The 22,011-nt window shown below is 49.4% G+C and overlaps 3 protein-coding genes across 4 annotated transcripts; 1 reads left to right on the top strand and 2 right to left on the bottom strand.

The window, feature by feature from the left end:
- The first annotated feature begins 35 nt into the window (after positions 1-35).
- Positions 36-5,659, top strand: LOC6602413 (dynactin subunit 1). Its single transcript, XM_002027382.2, has 4 exons — positions 36-1,603; positions 1,663-1,854; positions 1,909-3,784; positions 3,845-5,659. Exons 1-4 carry the CDS (start codon positions 1,262-1,264, stop codon positions 5,458-5,460), a joined length of 4,026 nt encoding a protein of 1,341 aa, XP_002027418.2. The 5' UTR covers positions 36-1,261; the 3' UTR covers positions 5,461-5,659.
- Positions 5,660-6,083: 424 nt separating this feature from the next.
- On the bottom strand, positions 6,084-12,054 carry LOC6602412 (mucin-12). Of its 2 annotated transcripts, XM_026992728.1 has the most exons (5): positions 11,299-12,054; positions 7,332-10,704; positions 6,866-7,266; positions 6,548-6,794; positions 6,084-6,486 (listed from the first exon to the last, which is right to left on the bottom strand). In XM_026992728.1, the coding sequence occupies exons 1-4, from the start codon at positions 11,302-11,304 to the stop codon at positions 6,549-6,551; spliced, it is 4,026 nt and encodes a 1,341-aa protein (XP_026848529.1). In that variant the 5' UTR covers positions 11,305-12,054; the 3' UTR covers positions 6,084-6,486; position 6,548. The 2 variants fall into 2 exon arrangements, with proteins under 2 accessions (XP_026848529.1, XP_026848530.1); XM_026992729.1 differs by having other exon boundaries at positions 6,084-6,794.
- Positions 12,055-17,182: 5,128 nt separating this feature from the next.
- On the bottom strand, positions 17,183-18,586 carry LOC6602411. The gene is made up of 2 exons (XM_026992785.1): positions 18,539-18,586; positions 17,183-18,482 (listed from the first exon to the last, which is right to left on the bottom strand). Exons 1-2 carry the CDS (start codon positions 18,584-18,586, stop codon positions 17,238-17,240), a joined length of 1,293 nt encoding a protein of 430 aa, XP_026848586.1. The 3' UTR covers positions 17,183-17,237.
- Between the last annotated feature and the right edge of the window lie 3,425 nt (positions 18,587-22,011).

Genomic DNA, 22,011 nt, shown 5'->3' with positions numbered 1-22,011 from the left:
TTTCTACATATTAGATTTAGCTACAAGTACACGAAGAAATTATAGACCCAGTAACCTTACCTACAAACCTCCACAAGTCAACCTTTGTGGAACAGTTTCTAGCATTCTACTTTATACTACGAATCGAAAGCATCTCAACAATTATTCTACATAATGATGCCTATGGAAATAATCGGAATGTGTCCGTATTGCAAGCGAGGAGTGACTAAGGACCTGCAACCAGTCAATAATCCCAATGAGACGTTGGCCCAGAAGATGACTTTCAACTTGGGGAACACTGATCAAGTTGGTCAGCACTATTTAAATATGGCTCATGAACGCGTAGAAAAGAAGAAATCCGAACCAGTCAATAATCCCAATGAGACGTTGTCCCAGAAGATGACTTTCAACTTGGGGAACACTGATCAAATTGATCAGCACTATTTAAATATGGCTCATGAACGCGAAGAAAAGAAGAAATCCAAATTGCGGGAGTGTAAGTCTCTTGGCACCGATAACGTTGACCAGAGGTTTTCAATTAGGGCTCATGAACGCGAAGAAGGGAAGAAATCCAAATTGCGGAAGTGTAAGTCTCTTGGCACCGATAACGTTGACCAGAGGGTTCCAATTAGGGCTCATGAACGCGAAGAAGAGAATAAATTCCACTTTTGGGAGTGTAAGTCTCCTGGCACCGATCACGTTGACCAGAGCGTTCCACGCAAAAGACAGATGTCCAAATTTGTGTGCGAGTGTGAGCATCGGTACCCTAGTTTTTCGAATTACACCGTTTCGATTCACGCAAAGAATGAGAGAGACAAACTTTGCGTTTCTTGTCATAGAGACATAGTGGTCTCGGTGCTGATGATACATCATAAAGTGGCACGGCGACCAGAGCCTACGTGTAGTATGTGCGGCGGCCGCCGTCCGGATTAGCCGACGGGCTTACAAAAATGAGTAGCGATTGAAACCTTTGCAAAATTATCCGTTACCAGTTACGTTCACATCGACCCACGTGCTGACACACAACACGAGGACCACCAAAGCTACCACCCAGCGACTGCTCGAGTCTGCGCCGTGGAAAACTCTGCGACTGGGGTGGGGCCCACAAACACATGATGACTCTGACGCTGACTCGCCCTCGCCATCGCATCGGTTTTCGCAGTGCAGTTTGCAAGCTGCTAACTGGGATTAGGCACGCCATTGGACGCTCATCCAACTGCTGTCCGGCATTTCGCTGTACGGGCGTTAAAAGTTAACAAAATGACGTAAGCCCCCGCGTACGATGAGCCCCAAGCAACCAAAACTTGGCCAGCGTGTTGAGGTAACGGGTAAAAATCTCCAGGGCCGTGTGGCCTATGTGGGACGAACGAATTTCGCCGCCGGTCTGTGGTACGGTGTGATTTTGGACGAGCCGCTGGGAAAGAACAATGGCACCCTTCAAGGCAGTACCTACTTCAAGTGCCCCCGCAATTGCGGTCTGTTTGTGCGTGGCCAGCAGCTGCTGCTGAACATTGGGGAGCAACCGAAAGAACCAGATAATCAGAAAACCGATGAAATGCAACGCAACGAAGGGGTGAGAGCCAAGCTGTTGCGCAGGAGTGGGGGCAGGTCTCTGGAGGAGCAGGTGAGTAATCAAAGCAAAGAAAATACAATAAACGCATCTCAAGTACTATTTTTACGCAGGACAACCAGCGAGAGCAGCTTGCCACAACATCTGGCAAAGTTAAGGCGGTCTCCACCCCCCAAAAAAACTCTTCAGCCTCGCCCCACCACAGGCCAAAGGTGGCGCCAGGACAAACCCAAAAGGATCAGACCCTGGCCAAGACATCTGGCAAGTTCTTGGCGGCACAACAGCAACCATTGCAGCTTCCCAAGGTATGGGAATATATGAGTGAATCCAACATATTCATAGAATTAATATATCTCTAGAATCCGATGGAGCCCGAGGAGAACAAAAAGCTAGCAACTTCAGAGCAAACACAGATGCTTCCCGAGAAGTCCACAGAGCTGGAGACAGCCGTTAGTCGGCAATTACAAGCCGAGGAGGAAGTAAAGCCTGAAGAAGGGGAACTAAAACCTACCCAGGAAGTAAAGCCAGTGTCCAATCCTCTCCACACTAGCACGCTTGGTCAGTTGCCGTTCCAGAAGGGCGATAGCACAGCCGTTCAATTGACGCCTCCGGCAATGACATGCAACCAGCGGCGTTCCACCTCGTACACCCAGTTGAGACCCACAAGGATTAGTCAGCCCAAGCCGACGACAGCTCAGGCGCAGAGCTCCACGGCGCAGCTGACCCTCGCCATGCCGGTGCCCCTGGCTCTGGCGCCAAAGCGCAGTAAGACCAGCATCTGTCCCACGAACTCTGTGAAGCGAGGGGCTCCATCTGCCTTTGTGGAGCCCGGGTTCCTGGAGATACTGAGACCACAGTTCATCCCAGGTCCGGCCCTTCGGACTCCCAGCACAATGGCCACGCCGCCGGCGCCACCTGCGGACAATCAGGAGTTGCGACAGCTGCGTGAGGAGCTGCAGCTGTTGAGGGGACAAAAGAGCGAGGACAAGTTGAGGCTGCTGGAGCTGGAGCGGATTCGCATACAGAACGACCAGCTGTTGGAGTTCAAAGCTCAGATTATGACGCAGCATGTGCTGCTACAAAGGGAGCTGCAGCGATCGCGACATGAACTGCGCGAGGCTCAGGACACGGTCTCTAAGTACAAGCGGGAACTGGACGAGGTGGCCGAGAGCATAGAACTGCTGACGCTGGACAAAGAGATGGCCGAGGAGCGCATGGAAACACTGCAAATGGAACTGGAGATAGCGCAAGAGCGCAACGACGAACTCAGTCTGGACGTGGAGATCCTTAAGGCGGAGCAGGAGGAGCAGCAGGGCCAGCGCATCGAGAAGACTGAGAAGCAAGCTGCAGTCGGTGGCACTCCCCAGTCCGCCGGAGAGTTCCTGCGTCTGGAGCAGTACAATCAGCGGCTGCGCGAGACTGTGGTCCGGCTGAGGGATACCCTGGCCCAGGAGAAGCAGCAGGCCCAGCGGTCCCACAAGGAACTGGAGACGAAGCACTCGGAAATAAATGAGCTGAAGAGCATCAAGGAACTGCTGAGTCGACGAGTGGACCACATGGAGGTACAGCTAATGGACCTGAAAGAGCAGGTGGACGCCTCGCTGGGAGCCGAGTCCATGGTCACACAATTGGCCAGCCTCAAATTAGAGCTGGAAGACCGCGTCAAGCTGCTGGAGGACGAAGTCAACGAGCTGGAGGCCCTCGAACAGATCCAGGAACAGCTCATCGAGAGCAACCAGGAACTGGAGACGGATCTGCGCGAGGAGATCGAAAAGATGGCCGGTCAGGTGAAGATCCTGGACCAACAAAAGCACGCAGCAATGGAGAGCCTCTACGATCGCGACGTGACCATCATGAAGTTCCGAGATCTGGTCCGCCAGCTCCAAGAACAGCTTCAACTAAGGGCCGACGGCACTCTATCCATCGAGGACTTTAGCAGCGCCAACGAGTCCCAACAGGAGGAGGCCTCGAACCAGAGCCAAAATGACTATCAGCACATCTTCAGCGTAAGCAAGGCTTACGGACGGGCCCTGGAGCAGCAGATCAAGGCCGTGGAGCTGCGCCTGCAGGGTCAGCACTTGGACTACGTCCTGGCCTTTGTCCCAGAACAGTTTCTGCTGCGCGGCGGTGAGCACGACGTGGTCCTGGTCATGCTCTTGCTGGAGCGAATGAACGAGAAGCTAACCATCGTCTGCCAGGCCATCAACGAAAAGTTTCCCACGGCCTGTGAGTTTGGTGAGTGTTCATTAGAGCGTTTTTTCCTAGAAAATGAGTATATTGGCTATTATCCTATAGGTCGGGATGCCATATTCGAGGGTTACTCAGTTCAGCGTTTCATCTTCCGCTCGCAGTGCGTCTACCTGCTGAAGAGCCTTCAGGTGGTGCTCCAGCAGTTTCGCCACGGCCTCAACCACTGCGACTACGAGCTGTGCACCCATGCGGCCATCTACCGCAGTGACCTGGAGACCCAGGAGCAGCAGCTGGACGAGTTCGTGCGTCTGCTGAAGACGGGCCACCTGGATGAGCACACCAACTGCGAACCGATTCAGAGAGTGCTGCACTATGTGAACGCATTGCACCAGAACCTTATGCCGCCGCAGGCTCTGGTGGAGCTGCTGGACGAACAGCAGCTGTATGCGGCACTGATTGAGGTGTACGAGGCCGGACTGGATGCGGTGAATGCCAATGCGGGACTGATGCACACGATCATCAAGTTGGGGCACGAGCAGACCGCGTCGTTCCACTGTATGCAGCTGCTAATGGAGCAGAGCTGCAGCCAAAAGCAGAAGCTGAAGAAGCTGCAGCGGAAGCTGAGTGGAAGCAAGACGGCCGCCTGGACGGGAATGCAGTGTGCCCGGTATCAGCGCATCTTGGAGGCGAATGAGGCACTCGGCGCACTGATCACCATCCTGGGCGCGACAGCCCGCGAGGCCAGCAAGGAGTCGAATGGGGGAATAGCCCACGAAAAGCTCTGGCGAATGCTGGTCCTCAACTACAATAAGTTTGCCCCCACCCAAGAGGCAGACGAACTGAAGGAAGTGGATGCCTACAGCCTGCGTTGCATGCAACTGCTGGAGGAGCAGCTGGACGAGCTCTTCGCCCTGCTAGAGTCTACCGATGTCAACACGGAGTATGTGCGCCACCCGGCCACCAATACTCTTCAGGAGCGGGCCGCCCAGGTGAAGCGTCACTACGAGGATGTCAAGAGCTTCGAGCTGACGGTTGGGGAGCGCGACAAAGAGATCAAGGCTCTCAAGTACACGGCCAAGATGAAGCAGCAGGACTACTCGGAGCTTCAGATACGCAAGGAGATGGCCGAAAAGCAGCTCAGCAAGCAGTGCCTCATGCTCACTGGCATAGCCGAGACCGCCGAACAGCTGGAGCAGTGCATGCTCTCCAAAGAGGCGGCCCTCAACCAGACCATCAGTATGCTTGCCGAAAAGATAGCGACCCTGGAGCAGGCCCAGCAGCACTGGCGGGAACAGCAGCAGGCGGACAGCGCCTGCGTGACTAGCTCCACTCTGAGCAGCAACCGGGAACTGAACATGCTGCATCACGCCCTGCGGCAGGAGCGCCAGCTTCGGGTGCAGCTTCAGGGCAGCGAGATGCGCAAGACTTTCGCCTCCCTAGAGCCCTTGCATGTGCCTCAGCCGATCAGCGGCAGCAACAGCAGCCAGCTGATGATCCTCGAGAAGGATCTGCGCTCGTTGAAGAACCAGTGGCTGTTAGCGCATCTGGAACTGGGGCCCACCGGCAGCCAGAAGCGTAGTGAGATCGAGCTGCAGGGCAGCCGCATCCTGCGACATATCTTCCAGACATATTGCACACAGCATCCCTATCGGGCCAAGGATACGGACTTTGGACTGTTTATTAGCGAAGATATGCGTCGAGCATTTGGGCCAAGTTTCTAAACATACACACACACAAATACACACTAGTATTCCAATTCAATTTCGATCATAACAAAGGTACATGTGATTCGCTGCTTATATACATACAGTACATACAGATATCTACACATAGAGATACAGATATATGTATGGCAAAATGTACAATTATATAGTTCATTTCGTGTTTATTCGGTATTAAAGAAATTATACAGTACTCGTACTTAGAAGAATTGAAATCCCAATGAGAGTTAACCTTTTCAATCTTTTAAGTTTCTCATTCCCGAGAAGAAGCTCTCGATGCGGCCTCTCAACTTTAATGAGAACGACATTCGGGCTTGCTATATTTTCGAGGGCATTGTCCCCTGAGATATCACCTCGAGGTAGACCGTGAAATGGAGAAGCAAATATCGGAACACATCATTTGTGAATGCCATGCATTCTACAGAAGGAGATCTCAACATTTCTGGGGAGCAACAGTGCCCCTTTACAGGCTTTCATTAAAAGCCTAAACAAAAGATCCGGTGCAAAAGATCAATTTATAGTCGAAGTGCAACCAGGCCTTGCAATTACAATAATAATTATAATAATAATCTTACACTTGTGGTATTGAGGCTTTATATCTCATTGTCGAGCACTCTCGACTGTGGCGTTCTTAAATCTTGTTTATTTGAAGTCAACATTTTACAATATATATCAATATACAATCAATCCGTTTAGGTATGTACAAATAGTTAGGCATAAGAAACGCGCATTTAGGGTTGAGAGAGCAGCGCAAGCAGTTCAGTAAAATACGAAACGCCTATCACATGAGCACAGGGATCAGGATCGGGGATCAGTAGTTAGGTATCTTTAGACGGGAGCGAGTGGATAGGTATACACATATAGAGAGAATGGCAAGAATGGCGGGCCGTGTGACATCGTGGTTGTGGTGTATCGTTATCGTTGTGGAGTTTTACATAAATACGTTTAATGTTTAATGAGAAGAAGATTGGATTTGAGGCTATTTACAGTTGCTGAACGAACAAAACAATTTTGTAACTGTTAGAGCTATGGACGATAGAGATATTGGGGTTATACCAGCGATATTCGGAAATGGGGGAGAGCTCACCTCACGACTTGGCTGCCGTCTGACGCTTGGCCACAATTTTGCCCTGATCGCGACTGTTAATGACCTCGGCGTGGAAGCCCGTTTCCCAGTCGGCATAGTACTTGACTGTGCGCACATTGCCATCGGGCTCCACCAAGGAGTACTCTCCCTTGACCACATCTCCATCCCGTTCCTCGCGCTGATGCTTGTTGTCGCCCGTATGCGGATCATTTACGGCATACTCAAAGGCATAGCGAGGATGGGCATCCTGGAATGGGGGAAAATAGGATTGTCTTCGGTGAGGCGCCTTCACCATGGGAGGGAGTTCACGTCACTTACAAAGTGTTCTAGATGCTTCTCTGGCACCACCTTGAGCAGGGCTGGCTGGGCCACGGGCGCCGACTTCAGGTAGGCGGTAGCGGGTAGTGGGGCATGAGCACTTAACGCCGGCACACTTGGAGCATAACGATAGAAACCGGCGCCCAAAGGTCCAATTCCTCCTACACCATGGTCATAGCCACTCAGCGAGGCGTCCAAATGTGAGGATGTGATTGGAGCGTATGACAGTCCTCCATGAGCCAAGCCACCTAGACCTAGACCTAGGCCGCCATGGGACAGACTACCATGGGTGCCATGCGTGAGAAGTCCCTGATAGTTTAGGGCCGGAGAGACGCCTCCGTGACCCAAGGAGATGGCTCCATAGTAGCTGCCATCGTGACCCGAGCCAAGGCCCAATTTACCTGGAAAGGAGTATTAATTATGTTTATGTTTATGAGGCGTATTTCCATCCGATCGATCCACTTACCTGCACTTATGCCGTAGGCTGTGCTGCTGGCCAGCTTTCCTCCCAGAGCGTAGGCCGGACCAGAGGTGAGCTTGGTCAACGGAGCACCCAGAAGAGCAGCTCCTGCGGGCTTGGACACATATTGAGTGGACACAGCGCCATGTCCGCTAGCAGAGTAGCCAAGACCCAATCCCAGGCCATGGGAAGAGGAAGAGCCAACCTTGACCAGTGCCGGACCCGCGGAGATGTGGCTAACATCCGGCGCGCCATACGTGGCTATCTTTGCTATGGCAGGAGCAGCCGAGATGCTGCCAATGACGGGCTTGGATACGTACTGATGGGAGACGGAACCTCCATAACCGCTTCCTCCATGACCTCCATAGCCAGTGGCCACTTTCGTTAGGACAGGAGCAGCGGAATAAGTCGATATGGCGGGGGCTGCGTAAGATGCCACCTTTGCTATGGCAGGACCTGCTGAGATGGTTGCCAGTGCGGGCTTGGACACATACTGATGAGAGACGGCTCCTCCTGAGCCGCTTCCTCCATAGCTTCCATAGCCTCCATAGCCAGACGACACTTTGGTTACGACCGGACCGGAAGAATAGCTGGAAACTGCTGGCAGGGAGATGGCCGGAGCAGCTGGCAGATAAGTCTTGGACACTGCTGGCAGGGAGATGGCCGGAGCAGCTGGCAAATAAGTCTTGGACAATGCTGGAGCATAGCTGGAAATCTTGGTGACAGCCGGGCCATATGAGATGCCACCGTGCCCGCTGCTGCCGTAGCTGGTGGCAATCTTGGTGAGGCTGGGAGCCGAGGAGTACGTGGAAATGGTAGGAGCAGCGTAGGATGCTACCTTGGATATAGCAGGCCCAGAGGAATAGGTTGCCACTGCTGGCTTCGACACGTACTGATGGGATACGGCGCCACCTGAACCGCTTCCTCCGTAGCTCCCATATCCGCCTCCACCATAGCCAGTGGCCACTTTAGTTACAACGGGAGCAGCAGCATAGGTGGCAACGGCTGGAGCTGCATAGGTAGCCACCTTGGAGATGGCAGGAGCTGAGGAGTAGGTGGCCACTGCTGGTTTTGACACGTACTGATGGGAAACAGCACCAGATGCAGATCCTCCATAGCTGCCCACGATCTTTGTGACGGCCGGAGCCGGGGAGTAGGTGGCAATGGCTGGAGCAGCATAGGTAGCCACTTTGGAGATGGCAGGACCAGCGACAATCGCTGGCTTTGACACGTACTGATGGGAGACAGCACCGGATGCAGATCCTCCATAGCTGCCTACGATCTTTGTGACGGCCGGAGCCGAGGAATAGGTGGCAATGGCTGGAGCCGCTGCCGGATATGCAGCGACAATGGGTTTCGAAATGTACTGATGGGAAACATCCGCTGCCTGGCTGTAGGTTGCTACTTTGGCATGGGCGGGGCCTGAGGAATAGGTTGCAATAGAAGGAGCAGCATATGTCGCCACCTTTGCGATGGCAGGAGCTGCGGAGTATGTGGCTATGGCAGGAGCAGCGTAGGATGCTACTTTGGCTATGGCAGGACCAGAGGAATATGTGGCCACTGCCGGCTTGGAGACATACTGGTGGGAAATGGCTCCCGAGCCGCTTCCTCCATAGCTTCCGCCGTGGCTGCCATACCCAGTGGTCACTTTGGTTACGACCGGACCTGAGGAGTAGGCGGAAACAGCCGGAGCAGCGTAGGCCACCTTGGAAATGGCAGGAGCTGAGGAGTAGGACAGGGCTGGAGCTGCATAGGTGGCTACCTTGGCAATGGCAGGACCAGAGGAGTATGTGGCCACAGCCGGCTTGGACACATACTGATGTGAAACGGCTCCTCCTGAACCGCTTCCTCCGTAGCTGGTCGATAGCTTGGTTATGGCGGGGGCAGACGCATAGGTGGCAACCGCTGGAGCAGCATACGTCGCCACCTTCGCAATAGCCGGAGCGGCCGAATAAGTAGCCACCGCTGGCTTGGACACATACTGATGGGAGACGGCTCCGCCGTGGCCAGTGCTGCCATAGTTAGTGGCAATCTTGGAGAGACTGGGAGCCGCAGAGTATGTAGAAATGGACGGGGAGGCGTAGGCAACGGCAGGAGCTGCAGCATATTGATGGGAAACCACGCCGGAACCACTTCCTCCGTAGCTGGTCGAGAGCTTGGTGATAGCGGGACCCGAGGAGTACGTGGATAGTGCTGGAGCAGCATAGGTCGCCACCTTGGCTATGGCAGGAGCTGAGGAGTAGGTGGCCACTGCTGGCTTTGACACGTACTGATGGGAAACAGCACCGGATGCAGATCCTCCATAGCTTCCGACGATCTTTGTGACGGCCGGAGCCGACGAATAGGTGGCAATGGCTGGAGCTGCTGCCGGATAGGCGGCAATGATGGGCTTGGATATGAACTGGTGGGAAACATCCGCCGCCTGGCTGTACTTTGTGAGGGCTGGAGCATAGCTGGCGGAGTAGCCCGTGCCATGGGAGGATAGCAGGGACGAGGTGGTGGCCAGCTTAACAGCCGGGGCGACGTAGGCAGAGACCTTGGCTATTGCCGGTGCCGCGTAGGAGACGGAGGGCGAGTAGGTTGCAATCTTGGAAAGGCCGGGCGAGAGCTGGCCGTAGCTGTAGCCGGGCGAGCTGTAGGTCTCAACTTTGGAGTAGCCCGGACTGGCCTTGGAATAGGTGTATCCGGGTGAGCTGTAGGTCTCCACCTTGGTGGTCACCGGCGGTGCATAGTAGGGCACGCTAGACGGGGCCGGAGCCGGGGCCGGGAACGAGTAAGTGGCCACCTTCGAGATGCCGGGCGTCGCCGAGCTGTAGCTGTATCCGGGCGAGGTGTACGTGGCCACCTTGCTCAGGCTGGGAGATGGGGGCAGGTAACCATTGTCCAGCCTTGGGGCCGACAGCAGTGTCTTGGTGAGAGCTGGAGAGACCAGGTTCTTGATCTCGATGCCCGACGGCACCACAGTCGCATACTTGGCAGCCGGTGACTTCTCTGCATAGGTGATACCTGCTCCTGCGTACTCCGCCGATGGCGAGAATAGTGATTTCTGCACTGGAGCTATGTACTTGTCAATCTGGGTGAGGCCACCATGCGACAGGCCCTCAAGTCCCGCGCTGGATTCGTAGGAGGACCCTGAGCTTCCGATCGCCGTGTGCAGGAGCTTTCCGTTCTCGGAGTACGAGGAAATCGCCGGCGACTGGCTGTACTTGGTCACGCCCGGCGATATGGAGAACTTCACCTCGGCTGGGGGTGGATATGCATAGCCGGTGGTGGCCGCATGAACACAGGGCGGCAGCGGTGGTGCCAGTGTGGGCGAGGGTAGGGCTGAGGGATCGGCCAGCACGGAGCCGAGTAAGCCCAGCAGGGCTATCAGATGGAACTGAAACGCGAGGGAAAGAAAGTGGGTAGAAGAAAGTTAGAATAGTCTATGGATTCGGCTGGGTTCAGGTGATCTTCATACAAAATACTTTTCAAAATCCTTCAAGGGCTTTCAAGAACCACTATATCTTTAATATGAAAGCTTACTCTTTATCAGAATATTCAAAAGTTACAAAATAGTACAACAATAGTCGTAAAATAGTAAATAAAATCCTACAACAAAAATAAACATATTTTTAAGGATCTGAGCAAAGAGTGTCGTGAAGATGTACCCTCTGCATATCCTTAATATGGAAATTCACAGTTAACTATTAAATGTCGATTTATTTATGAGGAATATTTAAAAAAAAATTAGTTCAAGTTTCAGATCCCAAACTCTTAAAAAACAACTTCAATGAATATTTTTTGCTATTGAATCTGGGGAAAATACAACACAATTTGCATTCAAAGCTTCAAAAAAAATATAATCACATATCCTTTTTTGACTTCACTTTGATTTGAGTTCCCCGTTTTTCATTCCAGCACAAATTTGCATCAAATATCCATTTGATATATGTATGTTCATATTTTTGGTACGATTTCTTCAAGGACCCACCTTCATATTTCCACTAAAAAAATTCGTTGGCTCTGGATTAATGAAGAAACTTTATGGATCCTTTCTGTCAATGACACAACATTTGCACTTTTCCAAAAAAAGATTTCACAAGCTTGCTCCAAGGATCAAGCTATCCTTTGTCAGGTGGAGAGGTACTGCCTTGCGGAGCAGACACACACACGGGGATGAACGACTCAATTGAATCGAACAGACGCCACGGACTCGATATAGACCCGCAACACGAAACGGACTGATACGCAACGGAACGGAACGGAACGCTCGGTACGCTTCGGGGATGTAGAGCAAGGCAGCGCGGCCGACTGGACTGGACTGTTGGCCAGCCCGGCCCTATAATCGCTTATATACGTTCGGTCAGTTGGCCAACACTCGCACAGAAAAGCTCGCACGCATGCGCGGCAGCCACGCACCAGTTTGGCGACAAAGCGAAAAAAAACACACTATATTTATAGCAGAAAACAAAAAAAAAAAATGGATCTAGCTGCAAGGAATGAGTCGAATCGGATCGTATCGGATTGGATCGGGCCAGGCCAGACCAAGTCGGGTGCGCTGCGACTTTGGCGCGTGCAGATGAAGAATTGATGACTGCAGCTCCGACTCCAGCTCTCGTTTGGTGGCAGCTTTGTCTCGGGGTTCTCTCGCGAACTGAAAACTGAAAATTGCAACCTGCAACCTGCCTGGCCAATTGTTGGGCTCGGCCCCACCTTCGCTCGGTCGCACAGCACAGCACAGCACAGCCTCACACAAAGTTGGTAACGTTTTATTAGATCATACTCTCGTCAAACGCCTCGGCTCAAACAAATAAAAAAAAAACACACACACACACACAGCCGCTCAGAAATCGCGCGTAGTGCATTGTTGGCCAAGCCGCCTTTTTATTTTGCTGCCTCAATTTTTTGATTTTTTAGATTTTTTGCTTCATTTTTGTTTGCATACTCGTATGCTTTTAAAGCGACTTAATTTGATTTAGATTTTAATCGCGGCCATTGCGTGTAGCTCTGGAAAAAAATAAATGCATACGCAATTTGCTAGACCCCCCCAGCCCAGCCCAGCCAAATGAAAATCGCCAGCCACAAAAATGCACAGCACACAACACACAAAAATAGAGAGCAGCGAATATCTGAGAAATAAAACAAGAATTGTGGTATTAATGTCGCTATCAATAAATTTTCTTGGCTTGTGGAGTGGTGGAGTGCAATCATGCGTGTGTCTGTTTGTCTGTCTGTCTGTCTGTCCGTCTGAGAGTGTGCCTTGGGCCTTGGTTGTGCATTAGTTGTCGGCTCTAAGGCGCATTGCCACATAATACATGATACAATATATAACTAATAGAATAGCTGGGAGATATGGCCAAAGTGTTGACTTGTCGGCAATTAGGGTCACTATGCCCCCAGTGTCACCTTTTGCGAGGGTGTGTGTGACTTAATGGTTGGTATCTGCTCACTGGACATTTCGATCTTGAAGAGTATTAATGGGCAAAGAATTGTTGCAGTGTATCATGGGAAGCAAATATATATACTATATGCTGTTCATAGAGCACATAGACTAGGATCTAGGATTGCCTAAGGCCATTGAAGCAAATTAAATCCAAAGATTGCAGATTTCTTCTTCATCCTGCCATCTTATATAACTGCTCCACTTCTATCGCAGACTTTGCCTTTTGGCCAAGACATGCCTCGCCCACCAGCGAATAGACAGCATAAATTTCCCATGAGGTGCGGAAAATGCTTTTCCACTCATAAACACTGGCCGTAAGCTACCTAGAGTCATAATTTCAAGCTCCAGTTTCAGTTTCAGCACTCGATAATCCTGCAGCAGCGGCTACTGCCATGTGAATGCCCCGCTGGCAACACGCATACGACATGTTGTGCACACACACCCAGGCCCAGGCCCGGCCCAGCCCCAACGGCCTTTCTCAAAATATTGTACGACTATTTACGAGAATACACGCAATATTCGTAGCGTTATTTGCACTCGAACTAAGCTAAACTAAACTGGTTTTAGTTTATTTATTTGTCCAGTCATGTAGAATTCTTAGTCCAGATTTGAGGCTCCAGATTCGAGAGCGAGAAACATAAAATCAGCAATTTTAGAAATATTTTTGTCAAATTTTGAAATGTTTACGCAGAGGCTATGTACAACACGATCTGGTGTTGGCTTTTTGGGCCCATTTGCGATATTGAATGAACGACAAACCATCTAGATATAGGATTCGCTGATGGTGATATACTCGTATAAAGTTATATGTAAATGATCCGGCACGGCTCCGAGTCCGAGTCCGAGTCCGGCTCGGGCTCGGGCGAAAATCAAGATTTTTCAATTAAAAAACCGAAAGGAAAGTGAGGGAGCAGAGGAGGTGTGTCGGGGCGATGCTTGGGCGATGGATTTCGTCATGATGTTAAGTAGGCATGGTCGTGAGCCAGCGCCATGGCCAGATGTAGCTGTAGCTGTAGCTGTAGATCTGAGCCTCTATAAGATCTCCGGCTCTGGTTCCACCAAAAACTCTTACGCAACCCCAGTGCAGTGCAGTGGAAGTTGCAGTTGCAGTGGCCGATCTGTGCGGTGCGTGTGTGTGACAAATGCGTGGCCTAAACTAAAGTAAACTCGTCCAGCAATGCCTCTGAAGTAGGTTAAAATCGGCGCAGCTGACTGGTCACTCGATTTTCGGCTGTGTGCCTTTGCATTTGCAAATGTTGAAAAATTAAAATTCAATCAAATTGCGAAAACTGTTGCGAGCAAGAGGCTAAAAAGAAACAGCATACAAGAAAGAAAAAAGGAGAAGAAAAGCTGGGGCCGACAGCCCGAAACATGTTTCATGTTCAATTAACAGCTGCGGCAGTTCACTGGAAAAAGTATGGAAAATCTTTGGGGGCTCATGAAGGAGGAGAACTCAATGTCTCCTTTCACTCTCACTCACATTTTCCGATGCTCCGATACCAATCGCCGCATGCAACCACTGTCCGGCGGACTTAATTGCTTCGCAACGTTTATCTAGTGGCACTAGCTCTCGATCTGGATCGGCATTCTTTTCCAATTGCACTTTGGAGGCGATTGCGTGTCTTGGTTTTGGTTTTGGTTTTGGTTTTCGCTTCGTATTTCTTCTATTTTTTTTACGATTTTTCATTTAATTTTCTGTTTCGTCTGGGCTTCTAATTGAAATGTCAACGCGTGTGCTGCTCAATCAATTTTCCAGCCAACCGTTTATGGCCGGATTTATTTTGGATAAAGCTTCGCCTAGATTTCACATCTGACTATATGGCCAGGAGTCGCTTGGGTTTCGCTCGGGTATGTGTTTTTTTTCTGGTGGTTTTTAATTGATTTACCCGGCATGCGGTGTCAGCCGCAAGTCAGGGACAATGTGGCAGCGATGGCAGCTTGAGAGGTGCCACCATACACATGTGGCAGACCTCAGACTCTGCAGACAGCTAATTAAATGCGGTCACAGCGATTGAGGGACGATGACAGCTAAGGTGGATACTACCGATGGGAATTGGCCAAAGTGACAGGCTTAATAATTAAAAGGAACTTTGGTGTATGATCGGCTTTACAATTACCAGTATTTTTTAAATATTATTTATTTTTTTACATAAATAGTAGTAAATTCGCTGCATTCTACTCGATCTGAAAATATTGTACGAGTACTCGTATATGCCAGTAAGTACCGTTTTGTTTTTGGATCAAAAAATTGAGAAAAACTGTTCAAATTTGTTTTTCTTTCATTCACTAAAAAGTACAAGAAGGATGCCTTCCTCTGTCTCTGTTTCGGATCGCCATGGTGATTTGCGTAATCATTGCCTTGCGGATGTCATTGTTAAGGCATCTGGCGGTATAGTGATTGGTGGCTTTGTCGCCCTGTTATTCTTACGTCGTCGTCGCTGGCCGGTCTGGATGGGAGCAGGATTCGGCCTTGGTCTAGCCTATCGAAACTGTGAGAGCGCCATGAAGGACTTGAAGTGAGGCAAACTCTACCAATTCCTTTAGTTCTTGCGGCGTTGGTTGTGAGAAGACTTCGAAACGGTGCAAATTTTTGTTTTTTTTTTGTATTTCTGAATTTTAAAATTATAACGTTACTGTTAGCATAAAATAATTCTTTCTTTAACTAAAAATACTTTTGTATACCTTTTAATGGGAAGCCTCAAGGGAAAAAAGAAGAGAGATCCTCTCCATATCTTCAGATAGTGTTAAAATGGAATTTCCTTAGAACTTTTTAAGCCAACCTCGCAACACACTTTCAGTTAGATTCGAGTGTCATAAACATTTGTCATAATTAACACAGATTAGGCATTCGGTTCGTTCAACATTCTCAATGGGTGCTCTGCTGCACTTGCTCCCACCTGCGGATCGCCAGATAGTCGTAGCCGTAGTGGTAGTCGCGGGTAATCCAATTTAGCTAATCTCTGGCATAACTAGTTCGACCAGAGATCGAGTATTCTAATTACTGGGTACCTCGTACTTTTTTGTCAACGCAAGATTTTGTCTATTTTGCGTATGGCATTGACTTGGATTTTTGTAATTTTTGCTTGCAATTTCGTTGCATAAATTGAAGTCTTGGCCTGGCTCTGACATGGACTCTGACTGTCGAGTGCGTTTCAGGGAGCAAAGTGTCAAATGAAGAGGGAAAAAAAAAAAATTGATTGCTTATATGCAAATTGCTCCCACGTTGCCGTTCGTTGCATTCTAGGCGAACCAGTTTCTCAGACTCCGACTGTGGATCCAATAAAAACCAAGTTGATTCCAAATTGATGCTCATAGACGGCGATCAGAATAACTTTTGCGCATTTTATGGTCGCGTGAGAAATGTCTGAGAATCGCCTAGAGTGCAGAAAATTCTCAGATTGATTCTCATTCTCTCGCACTCGCATTCACTGAGTGCATCCAATGTGCAGAGGCGTTGGAAACGCTAACGCTCCCAATTAAATAATTTACAATCTTCTAGATTAGGCGCCGCCTCCGATAGCCGACATTGAACGTAGTTATGACTCACAGCTGCACTCATATCTGGTTGACTCTTGAGACTTGGATCCGGTTTGCGGCTTACCGCAGTAGTTGTATCCGATCCAATCCGATCCGATCTGAGTGGCAGGCAGTGGAAAAGCTGCCCCGCTGACACGCACACCTTTTAAGGATCCCCGCGCAGAGAACGTTGGCCAAGAGCAATTAGCTGGCTAAACAAATGTGAGACAATTCTCCGAAATGACTCCATAGCACACAGGCATTGCATTGGCATAATGCGCTGTCAAATTGTATGCGTTTTAGAGCTACAATGCTGCACTCTTACAAGAGGTACCATTCATACCTGGGGAAAGCCACTGCTATTGTCAGTACATACTCGTATATCGATTCTTGTGGACAATTTATTAGATTGCTTGATGTGCTTTAATGTTTATACCATTTATTCTACTGCTTCCCAGCTAAGATAGAGCATTACCAACATCGTCTCTTTTCATTCGTGGACACTTTTGGGGCGTTTTTGAAGTTGCGTTGTCGACTTGCAATAATTAATGCGAATTGGTGTTAATTTATGGTTGTCGCTTTCGTTGTTGGATGGCGTTGCCGCCGCATGGCATAATCAGAAAACTCAATTGGAGGTTGGGCCCACTGAGAGGGAGATCAGAAGTCAGAGATCGCTGGATTTGCTTGTTAGCAATTTCCTGTCAGCCCACGAATTTCTTGGGTACTTGTATTGTTCAATATAATTGTTTGGCCTGGCCTAGCTTGGGCCTGACTTATGCGATTTATGATGGAAAACCACCGACAAGTGCAGCTGCGGGAAGTCATGGATTTGTTTTCCATTTCGGGGAGCGTTCGTTAAAGACAACTTCATTTATTTAAAACACAAAAACTAAACGTTAAAATAAATTAGGTCGAATAAAAAAAATAAATAGAGAAGGAAACACTACTACAGATCGCTGAGATATCCCGACCTACACCCCACGCAGATCTCGGTGGCTGCTGCTGCTGCTGGCCGTCTTGAAGCTGTGGCCGCCCGCGTACATGGGCACCATATGCTTCTTGTCCTTCCGTACCATGCTCTGAACCAGGCTGGCCGATGCGACTCCCTGCTCATCGTCGTCCTCCTCCACGAACTCCTCGAACTCATCTTCTAGCAATTCGGGAAAGACCACGGGACCCGCCTTCTCCGGCCGCTGGGGACGGTGCTTGGGACTTAGGCCTGCTTGTGGATGGAATGGTCTCAGCTTCTTTGGCTTACGCTGGAAGTAGCTGGAGTATTCGGGCCTAACGTACGTCTTGGACACGCCCTTGTACTTGTAGTGCTTCAGGCCGGGCGTGGTGTGCACCACCTTCTTCTGGTGGATGTGGTTGGAGATGGGCTCCGGGATGCTCGGGCGCGGCTTTGAGGGAGAGAAGCTAGTGTGCAGTGACTGCTGGGCCACCGATGCCTTGTGAATATAGTTGTGGGGAACCTCCTTGGGCTTGTAGTAATCGTAGTACGGGTGCTGGTGCTGGTGGTGGGGCTGGGGCTGGGCCTGTGACTGGGGGGGACTGGTGGTGTAGTGTGGACGGTACTCCTTAGGCTCATTGACTATCACCGCCTTCCAGTCGCCCTCCTGTACCGCATAGCTGGGCTGCTGCAACTTCTTCGCGTAGTCACTCTCTAGCTTTTGGGCGTAATCATGCTCTAGCTTGTGGGCGTAATCATGCTCCAGCTTGTGGGCAGCGGCGATTTCTTTATAGTAGTTGTCGCGGGCCTGCTGCAATCTATCCCGGATGCCTGGCTCCAGCTCCATGGGCACCTGCTTGATGCGGGCATGGGGCTTGATCTCCACAAGGCTAGGGATCTTCGGGTGAGAATGGGTGAGATCTTCAATGGGCCGCTTCTGTTGCTTGATGTCCGAGCTAAGAACGATGTGCTCCTGGTCCTTGCTATAGTGATTGATCTTCGACTGGCTGGTGTCATCGTTCACCTGGTTGCTGCCCTCCGGCGTCTCCTCGGTAATGGGATGTGAATTGGCACCCACCGTCTTGACAATTGCATTGAAGCCCTTTTTGGCATCGGCCGTGTAGTGAACGGTGCGTATGGAGCCATCTGGTTCGAGGATGCTGTAGTGTCCCTTCACACCGTCACGATCCCGGGACTCCCACTGCGACTTTACATCGCCCGTGTGCAAATCCTTGACCCCATAGCTGAACGCATACCCCGGATGTTCCTGAAAGAGAGGGAAATAAAAGAAATTTCTGATTAGCAATCGTTTCCAAAACGCACTGAAGAAACGCCCTTAAGAAACGCTTGCGTCTCAAGAAATGCTCCCATGGCCCAAAACCGCACCTCAAAATTGTACACACACTTTTTTGCTAAGCCCCAATGGGGCTATGTCAAAGTTTTCTTGACAAAAAAAGAAAAAATTCCAAATAAAAAATGAAACAAATGCAGCTTTTTTGTGTCAAGGCAAAAATCGGCGCTGTGCACAGTTTGAGAGCCACTGAAAAGAAGCATTGGGTTGGGTTGAGGCTTTTGGGAGCTTGGGGGTTGGGTGTTCTTTTGATCTAAAGCCGCCATTGAAGGCAAGGCGTATTAATTAAGTATTTAGTTGGGCCTTAACCCTAGTAAGGCTTTGCAACGCATTCGAAATCAATATCAGAGAAAGACTAAGTACCCGTCTTTCAGTGGGATGTTTCCGCTGATATTTATAGAAAAAGTCAAAATTTGAATACAAATTGTAATCATATCAGTGCGCTAATTACTGTGTCTAAGCGCAAGTGGCTTTCAAAGAATCTTAAATGACATTTTAGATTGTTATTTATGGGCAGCTCACCACGCATTAACCCCATAAAGCCAGCAACTAAATAACCAAAAAATTTACATAAATTCAATTAATATAAAAATGTAGAGCATTCGTTGTCATTTCGGACAAGTCGCTGTGTGTTTCTCTCTGAGTGTGTCTCTCTGTGTTTTCCCCTTCTTTTTTGGCACCTTTTGGTTTTTAAGGCAAATTGCAAAAGTTTTTCGCATGCTTTGGCGCTGGCTTCAATTAAGCGCAGACGTCCATAAATGGCCACGCACAAAACGCATACAAATGCAGCGCGCGGTTTCTACCGCTGGTGGTGCCTGCTGGTCGCTGGTGCTGCTGTTGCTGCTGCTGCTGCTGCTGCTGTTGCTGCTGCTGTTGCTGCTGCAGTTGTTCGCTGCCTATCAATTTTAACTCTCTGGCCGCTGTCGCTGTCCGGACAAAACAAATGATTACAAGCGAGTGTAACCTGAGCAGTCAGTCAGCTGTATATACGCATAGATACTATATATGTATAGATATATATATATATAACGTTTTTAATAAGAGTTGCATAAGTCAGAGCAGCGGGGCCACCCAGGAGATCATTGAGAGTAGCCCGCACTGTAGTCCCACTCCCCAGTTGGTGGTCAATTGCCCGCTTTATGTGCGCGATTTTGTGGGTGCGTGTGAACTCTAACTCATAAATTTATGAAATATATGTATATATGGGTGAGCAATTTATGATTTGTCCGACTGGGCGTATGCGCAATATCGCTCCACAATTACATGCAAATTACGCATACGCAGCGTTGTCAACATTTTGACAACAAATCGCACGACAGATCGTGGGAGCAACAGGTAACAGGCAAATCAAAAATAAATTTCTGACAATCCCGACAGTTCCAAAGGCGTTTACCCCATCGACGGGACAGACAGACAGCATGGAAAACATTTTAGCATTTTTTGTTGAAAACGAAAACGCACCTTGTCACAGCCTGAACAGTTACAAAAGAAAAGAATTCAATCTTGCCACGGGGCCTCCTTTCGCTTCGGTGCTGGGACGGAGATCGAGATCGTAGGTGCAGCAGGCCTTATATGGCGCCCCCGGGCTGTCGAATCGACCGATCGTGTGTGCACGCAAAACGCATTTTCGGCTACCGCCCCACCTGTCCTCTGTCCCTCCCGAGAAAAGACAATACAGTCGGGGGCCAGGCCGGCCAACAAGTTGATTTATGTGGGCGGCATCGAGAGAGATATTGAACATTTCGTACGAGTGTAGTCGCATGGAACAACATTCACTTTCAATGGCGGAAAATGCGTTTTCCATGATCCAAAGATTATCAAAGGTATTTATGGATCGCTTTTGATGTATTAATCGCTGCCTGAGTTTGTTCGTCCGGTCCATTTTCCGATAGATTGATCAAATATTTAATTAACTGTGAGCTGTCATGATTTATTTGATTAAAAAGTCGTTAGGCGATCATTTTTGTTGATTGATAGAGTGGAATGAAGCAAATATTTAGGAAAGTACGATTGTGCGATTTATGGGAATGGCAATTGGGTATTTTTTTTTTTTGTTAAGCTTCAGTTTAAAAACTTGAATTTGGGACTTATGGTAATTCTCTCCGTATTTCTCGTAAATAGCTTCCCACAATCAAAGAAAAATTATTTATTTTTTGCACTCTTCTTCCGATTTTGACCCATAGTACCTCTGGACATGAATAGATATTCAGTGTGCTCAATCGATACACATACACAATATTTCCTTGGGGGCTGCTTTGCTGCGGTTCACTTACATATTGCGGGGCATACTCCATGGTTTCATCATCGTCGTCGGCTACCACAACAGGTGCCCCGCCCCGAATTGCGTCCACGGGAGCAGGACGTGTCCCCAGGCAGGCCAGGGCCAGCAGCAGGAGGAGGGCCCGCAGCAGGGGTGGCAGGTGGCTTGTTATCTGCAAAAAGGCATTTAAGCGAAATATGAATGCGTTTTATCAGTCGAGCGCTTAATAAACGAAGCGATAAAACGAGTTAAGCAAACACACCAAACAGTTAATAAATTGCCTACAAAATTATTACGCGAGCTTGTCCCGGCACGGCACGGCCCGGCCCGGCCCGGCCCAGCCCAAAAGAAAATCTAAGGGGGAAACGGGGAGCAGCCAAAAAAAAAGGAGGCACAAAAATTAATTGGACAACGAACGGAACGGATCGGAGCCCCCAGTCGAAGCAGCAGTCCCAGAGAAACCACATCCCAGAGCATGTCATACAGCGTTGTGACAGTTGTCAAATGGTAATGGCAAAATACACCTTGCTGTCCAAAATTAGGCAGACAGATAGACACCAAGGCACATTTGTACCGCGCATATGACAGCAAATGCCTGTCTGGGGCCCCGGTGAAAAACTTTTGGAGATTGATGGCTTTGCTTAAGACCAGTAGCCCCGCTCTGCTCTGATCTGCTCCGTTCCGTACCAGTACCAGTACCGTATCGTTCCGAGCCTCTCCGGACCGTCCCTCTTAGACAGTTGGACAGTGGTCCAGTCTCGATTTCGAGATGGAAACGGGTCTGGCAGGATGGCGACCATTTGCACCGTACAATTCAATTTTCCCAATTCCAATTGCAATTGCCTTGCCTTGCATTTTTTTTTCTCTTTTGCAAATTGCAAAATATTTTTTTGGACATTTTCGATTTGATTTGATTTGATTTTCGGTTGCGAGAGCAGTCATCGATCGGATCGCCCCAGTCTCGATTGGCATGTGTCTCGCTCTGCTCTGCTTTCAGGGGGAGTTGATTGGAGATTTTGCCACTGACTCGGTTTAATTAGCACACTGAGAGAGCCCCCCAGACAAGTGCTCATATGTTTGGAATGGCATGTCGAGTATTTCGATTAAAATGCGGATTTACAAATAATGTGGAATCCATTTTGGCATAGCAAAACGACCGAAAACCATGAAGGTCTCATAGTCTCT

This window comes from Drosophila persimilis, unplaced genomic scaffold, assembly GCF_003286085.1.
Source record: "Drosophila persimilis strain 14011-0111.01,24,50 unplaced genomic scaffold, DperRS2 tig00000780-arrow-arrow-pilon, whole genome shotgun sequence".
NCBI classification, from domain to species: domain Eukaryota; kingdom Metazoa; phylum Arthropoda; class Insecta; order Diptera; family Drosophilidae; genus Drosophila; species Drosophila persimilis.
The sequence above is the reverse complement of the archived record's forward strand: the minus strand, read 5'-3'. Positions and strand labels throughout refer to the sequence as shown.

Bases quoted from the DNA above. Each gene is read 5' to 3' on its own strand.
- LOC6602413 (XM_002027382.2), top strand. From the start codon at position 1,262: ATGAGCCCCAAGCAACCAAAACTTGGCCAGCGTGTTGAGGTAACGGGT. The intron at 1,604-1,662 runs GTGAGTAATCAA...ATTTTTACGCAG, and splicing joins GCAGGTCTCTGGAGGAGCAG to GACAACCAGCGAGAGCAGCT. The intron at 3,785-3,844 runs GTGAGTGTTCAT...ATTATCCTATAG, and splicing joins TCCCACGGCCTGTGAGTTTG to GTCGGGATGCCATATTCGAG.
- LOC6602412 (XM_026992729.1), bottom strand. The intron at 7,267-7,331 runs GTAAGTGGATCG...ACTCCTTTCCAG, and splicing joins AGCCTACGGCATAAGTGCAG to GTAAATTGGGCCTTGGCTCG. The intron at 6,795-6,865 runs GTAAGTGACGTG...CCCCCATTCCAG, and splicing joins AGAAGCATCTAGAACACTTT to GATGCCCATCCTCGCTATGC.
- LOC6602411 (XM_026992785.1), bottom strand. From the start codon at position 18,586: ATGGGAGCATTTCTTGAGACGCAAGCGTTTCTTAAGGGCGTTTCTTCA. The intron at 18,483-18,538 runs GTGCGTTTTGGA...CCTCTCTTTCAG, and splicing joins TTCTTAAGGGCGTTTCTTCA to GAACATCCGGGGTATGCGTT.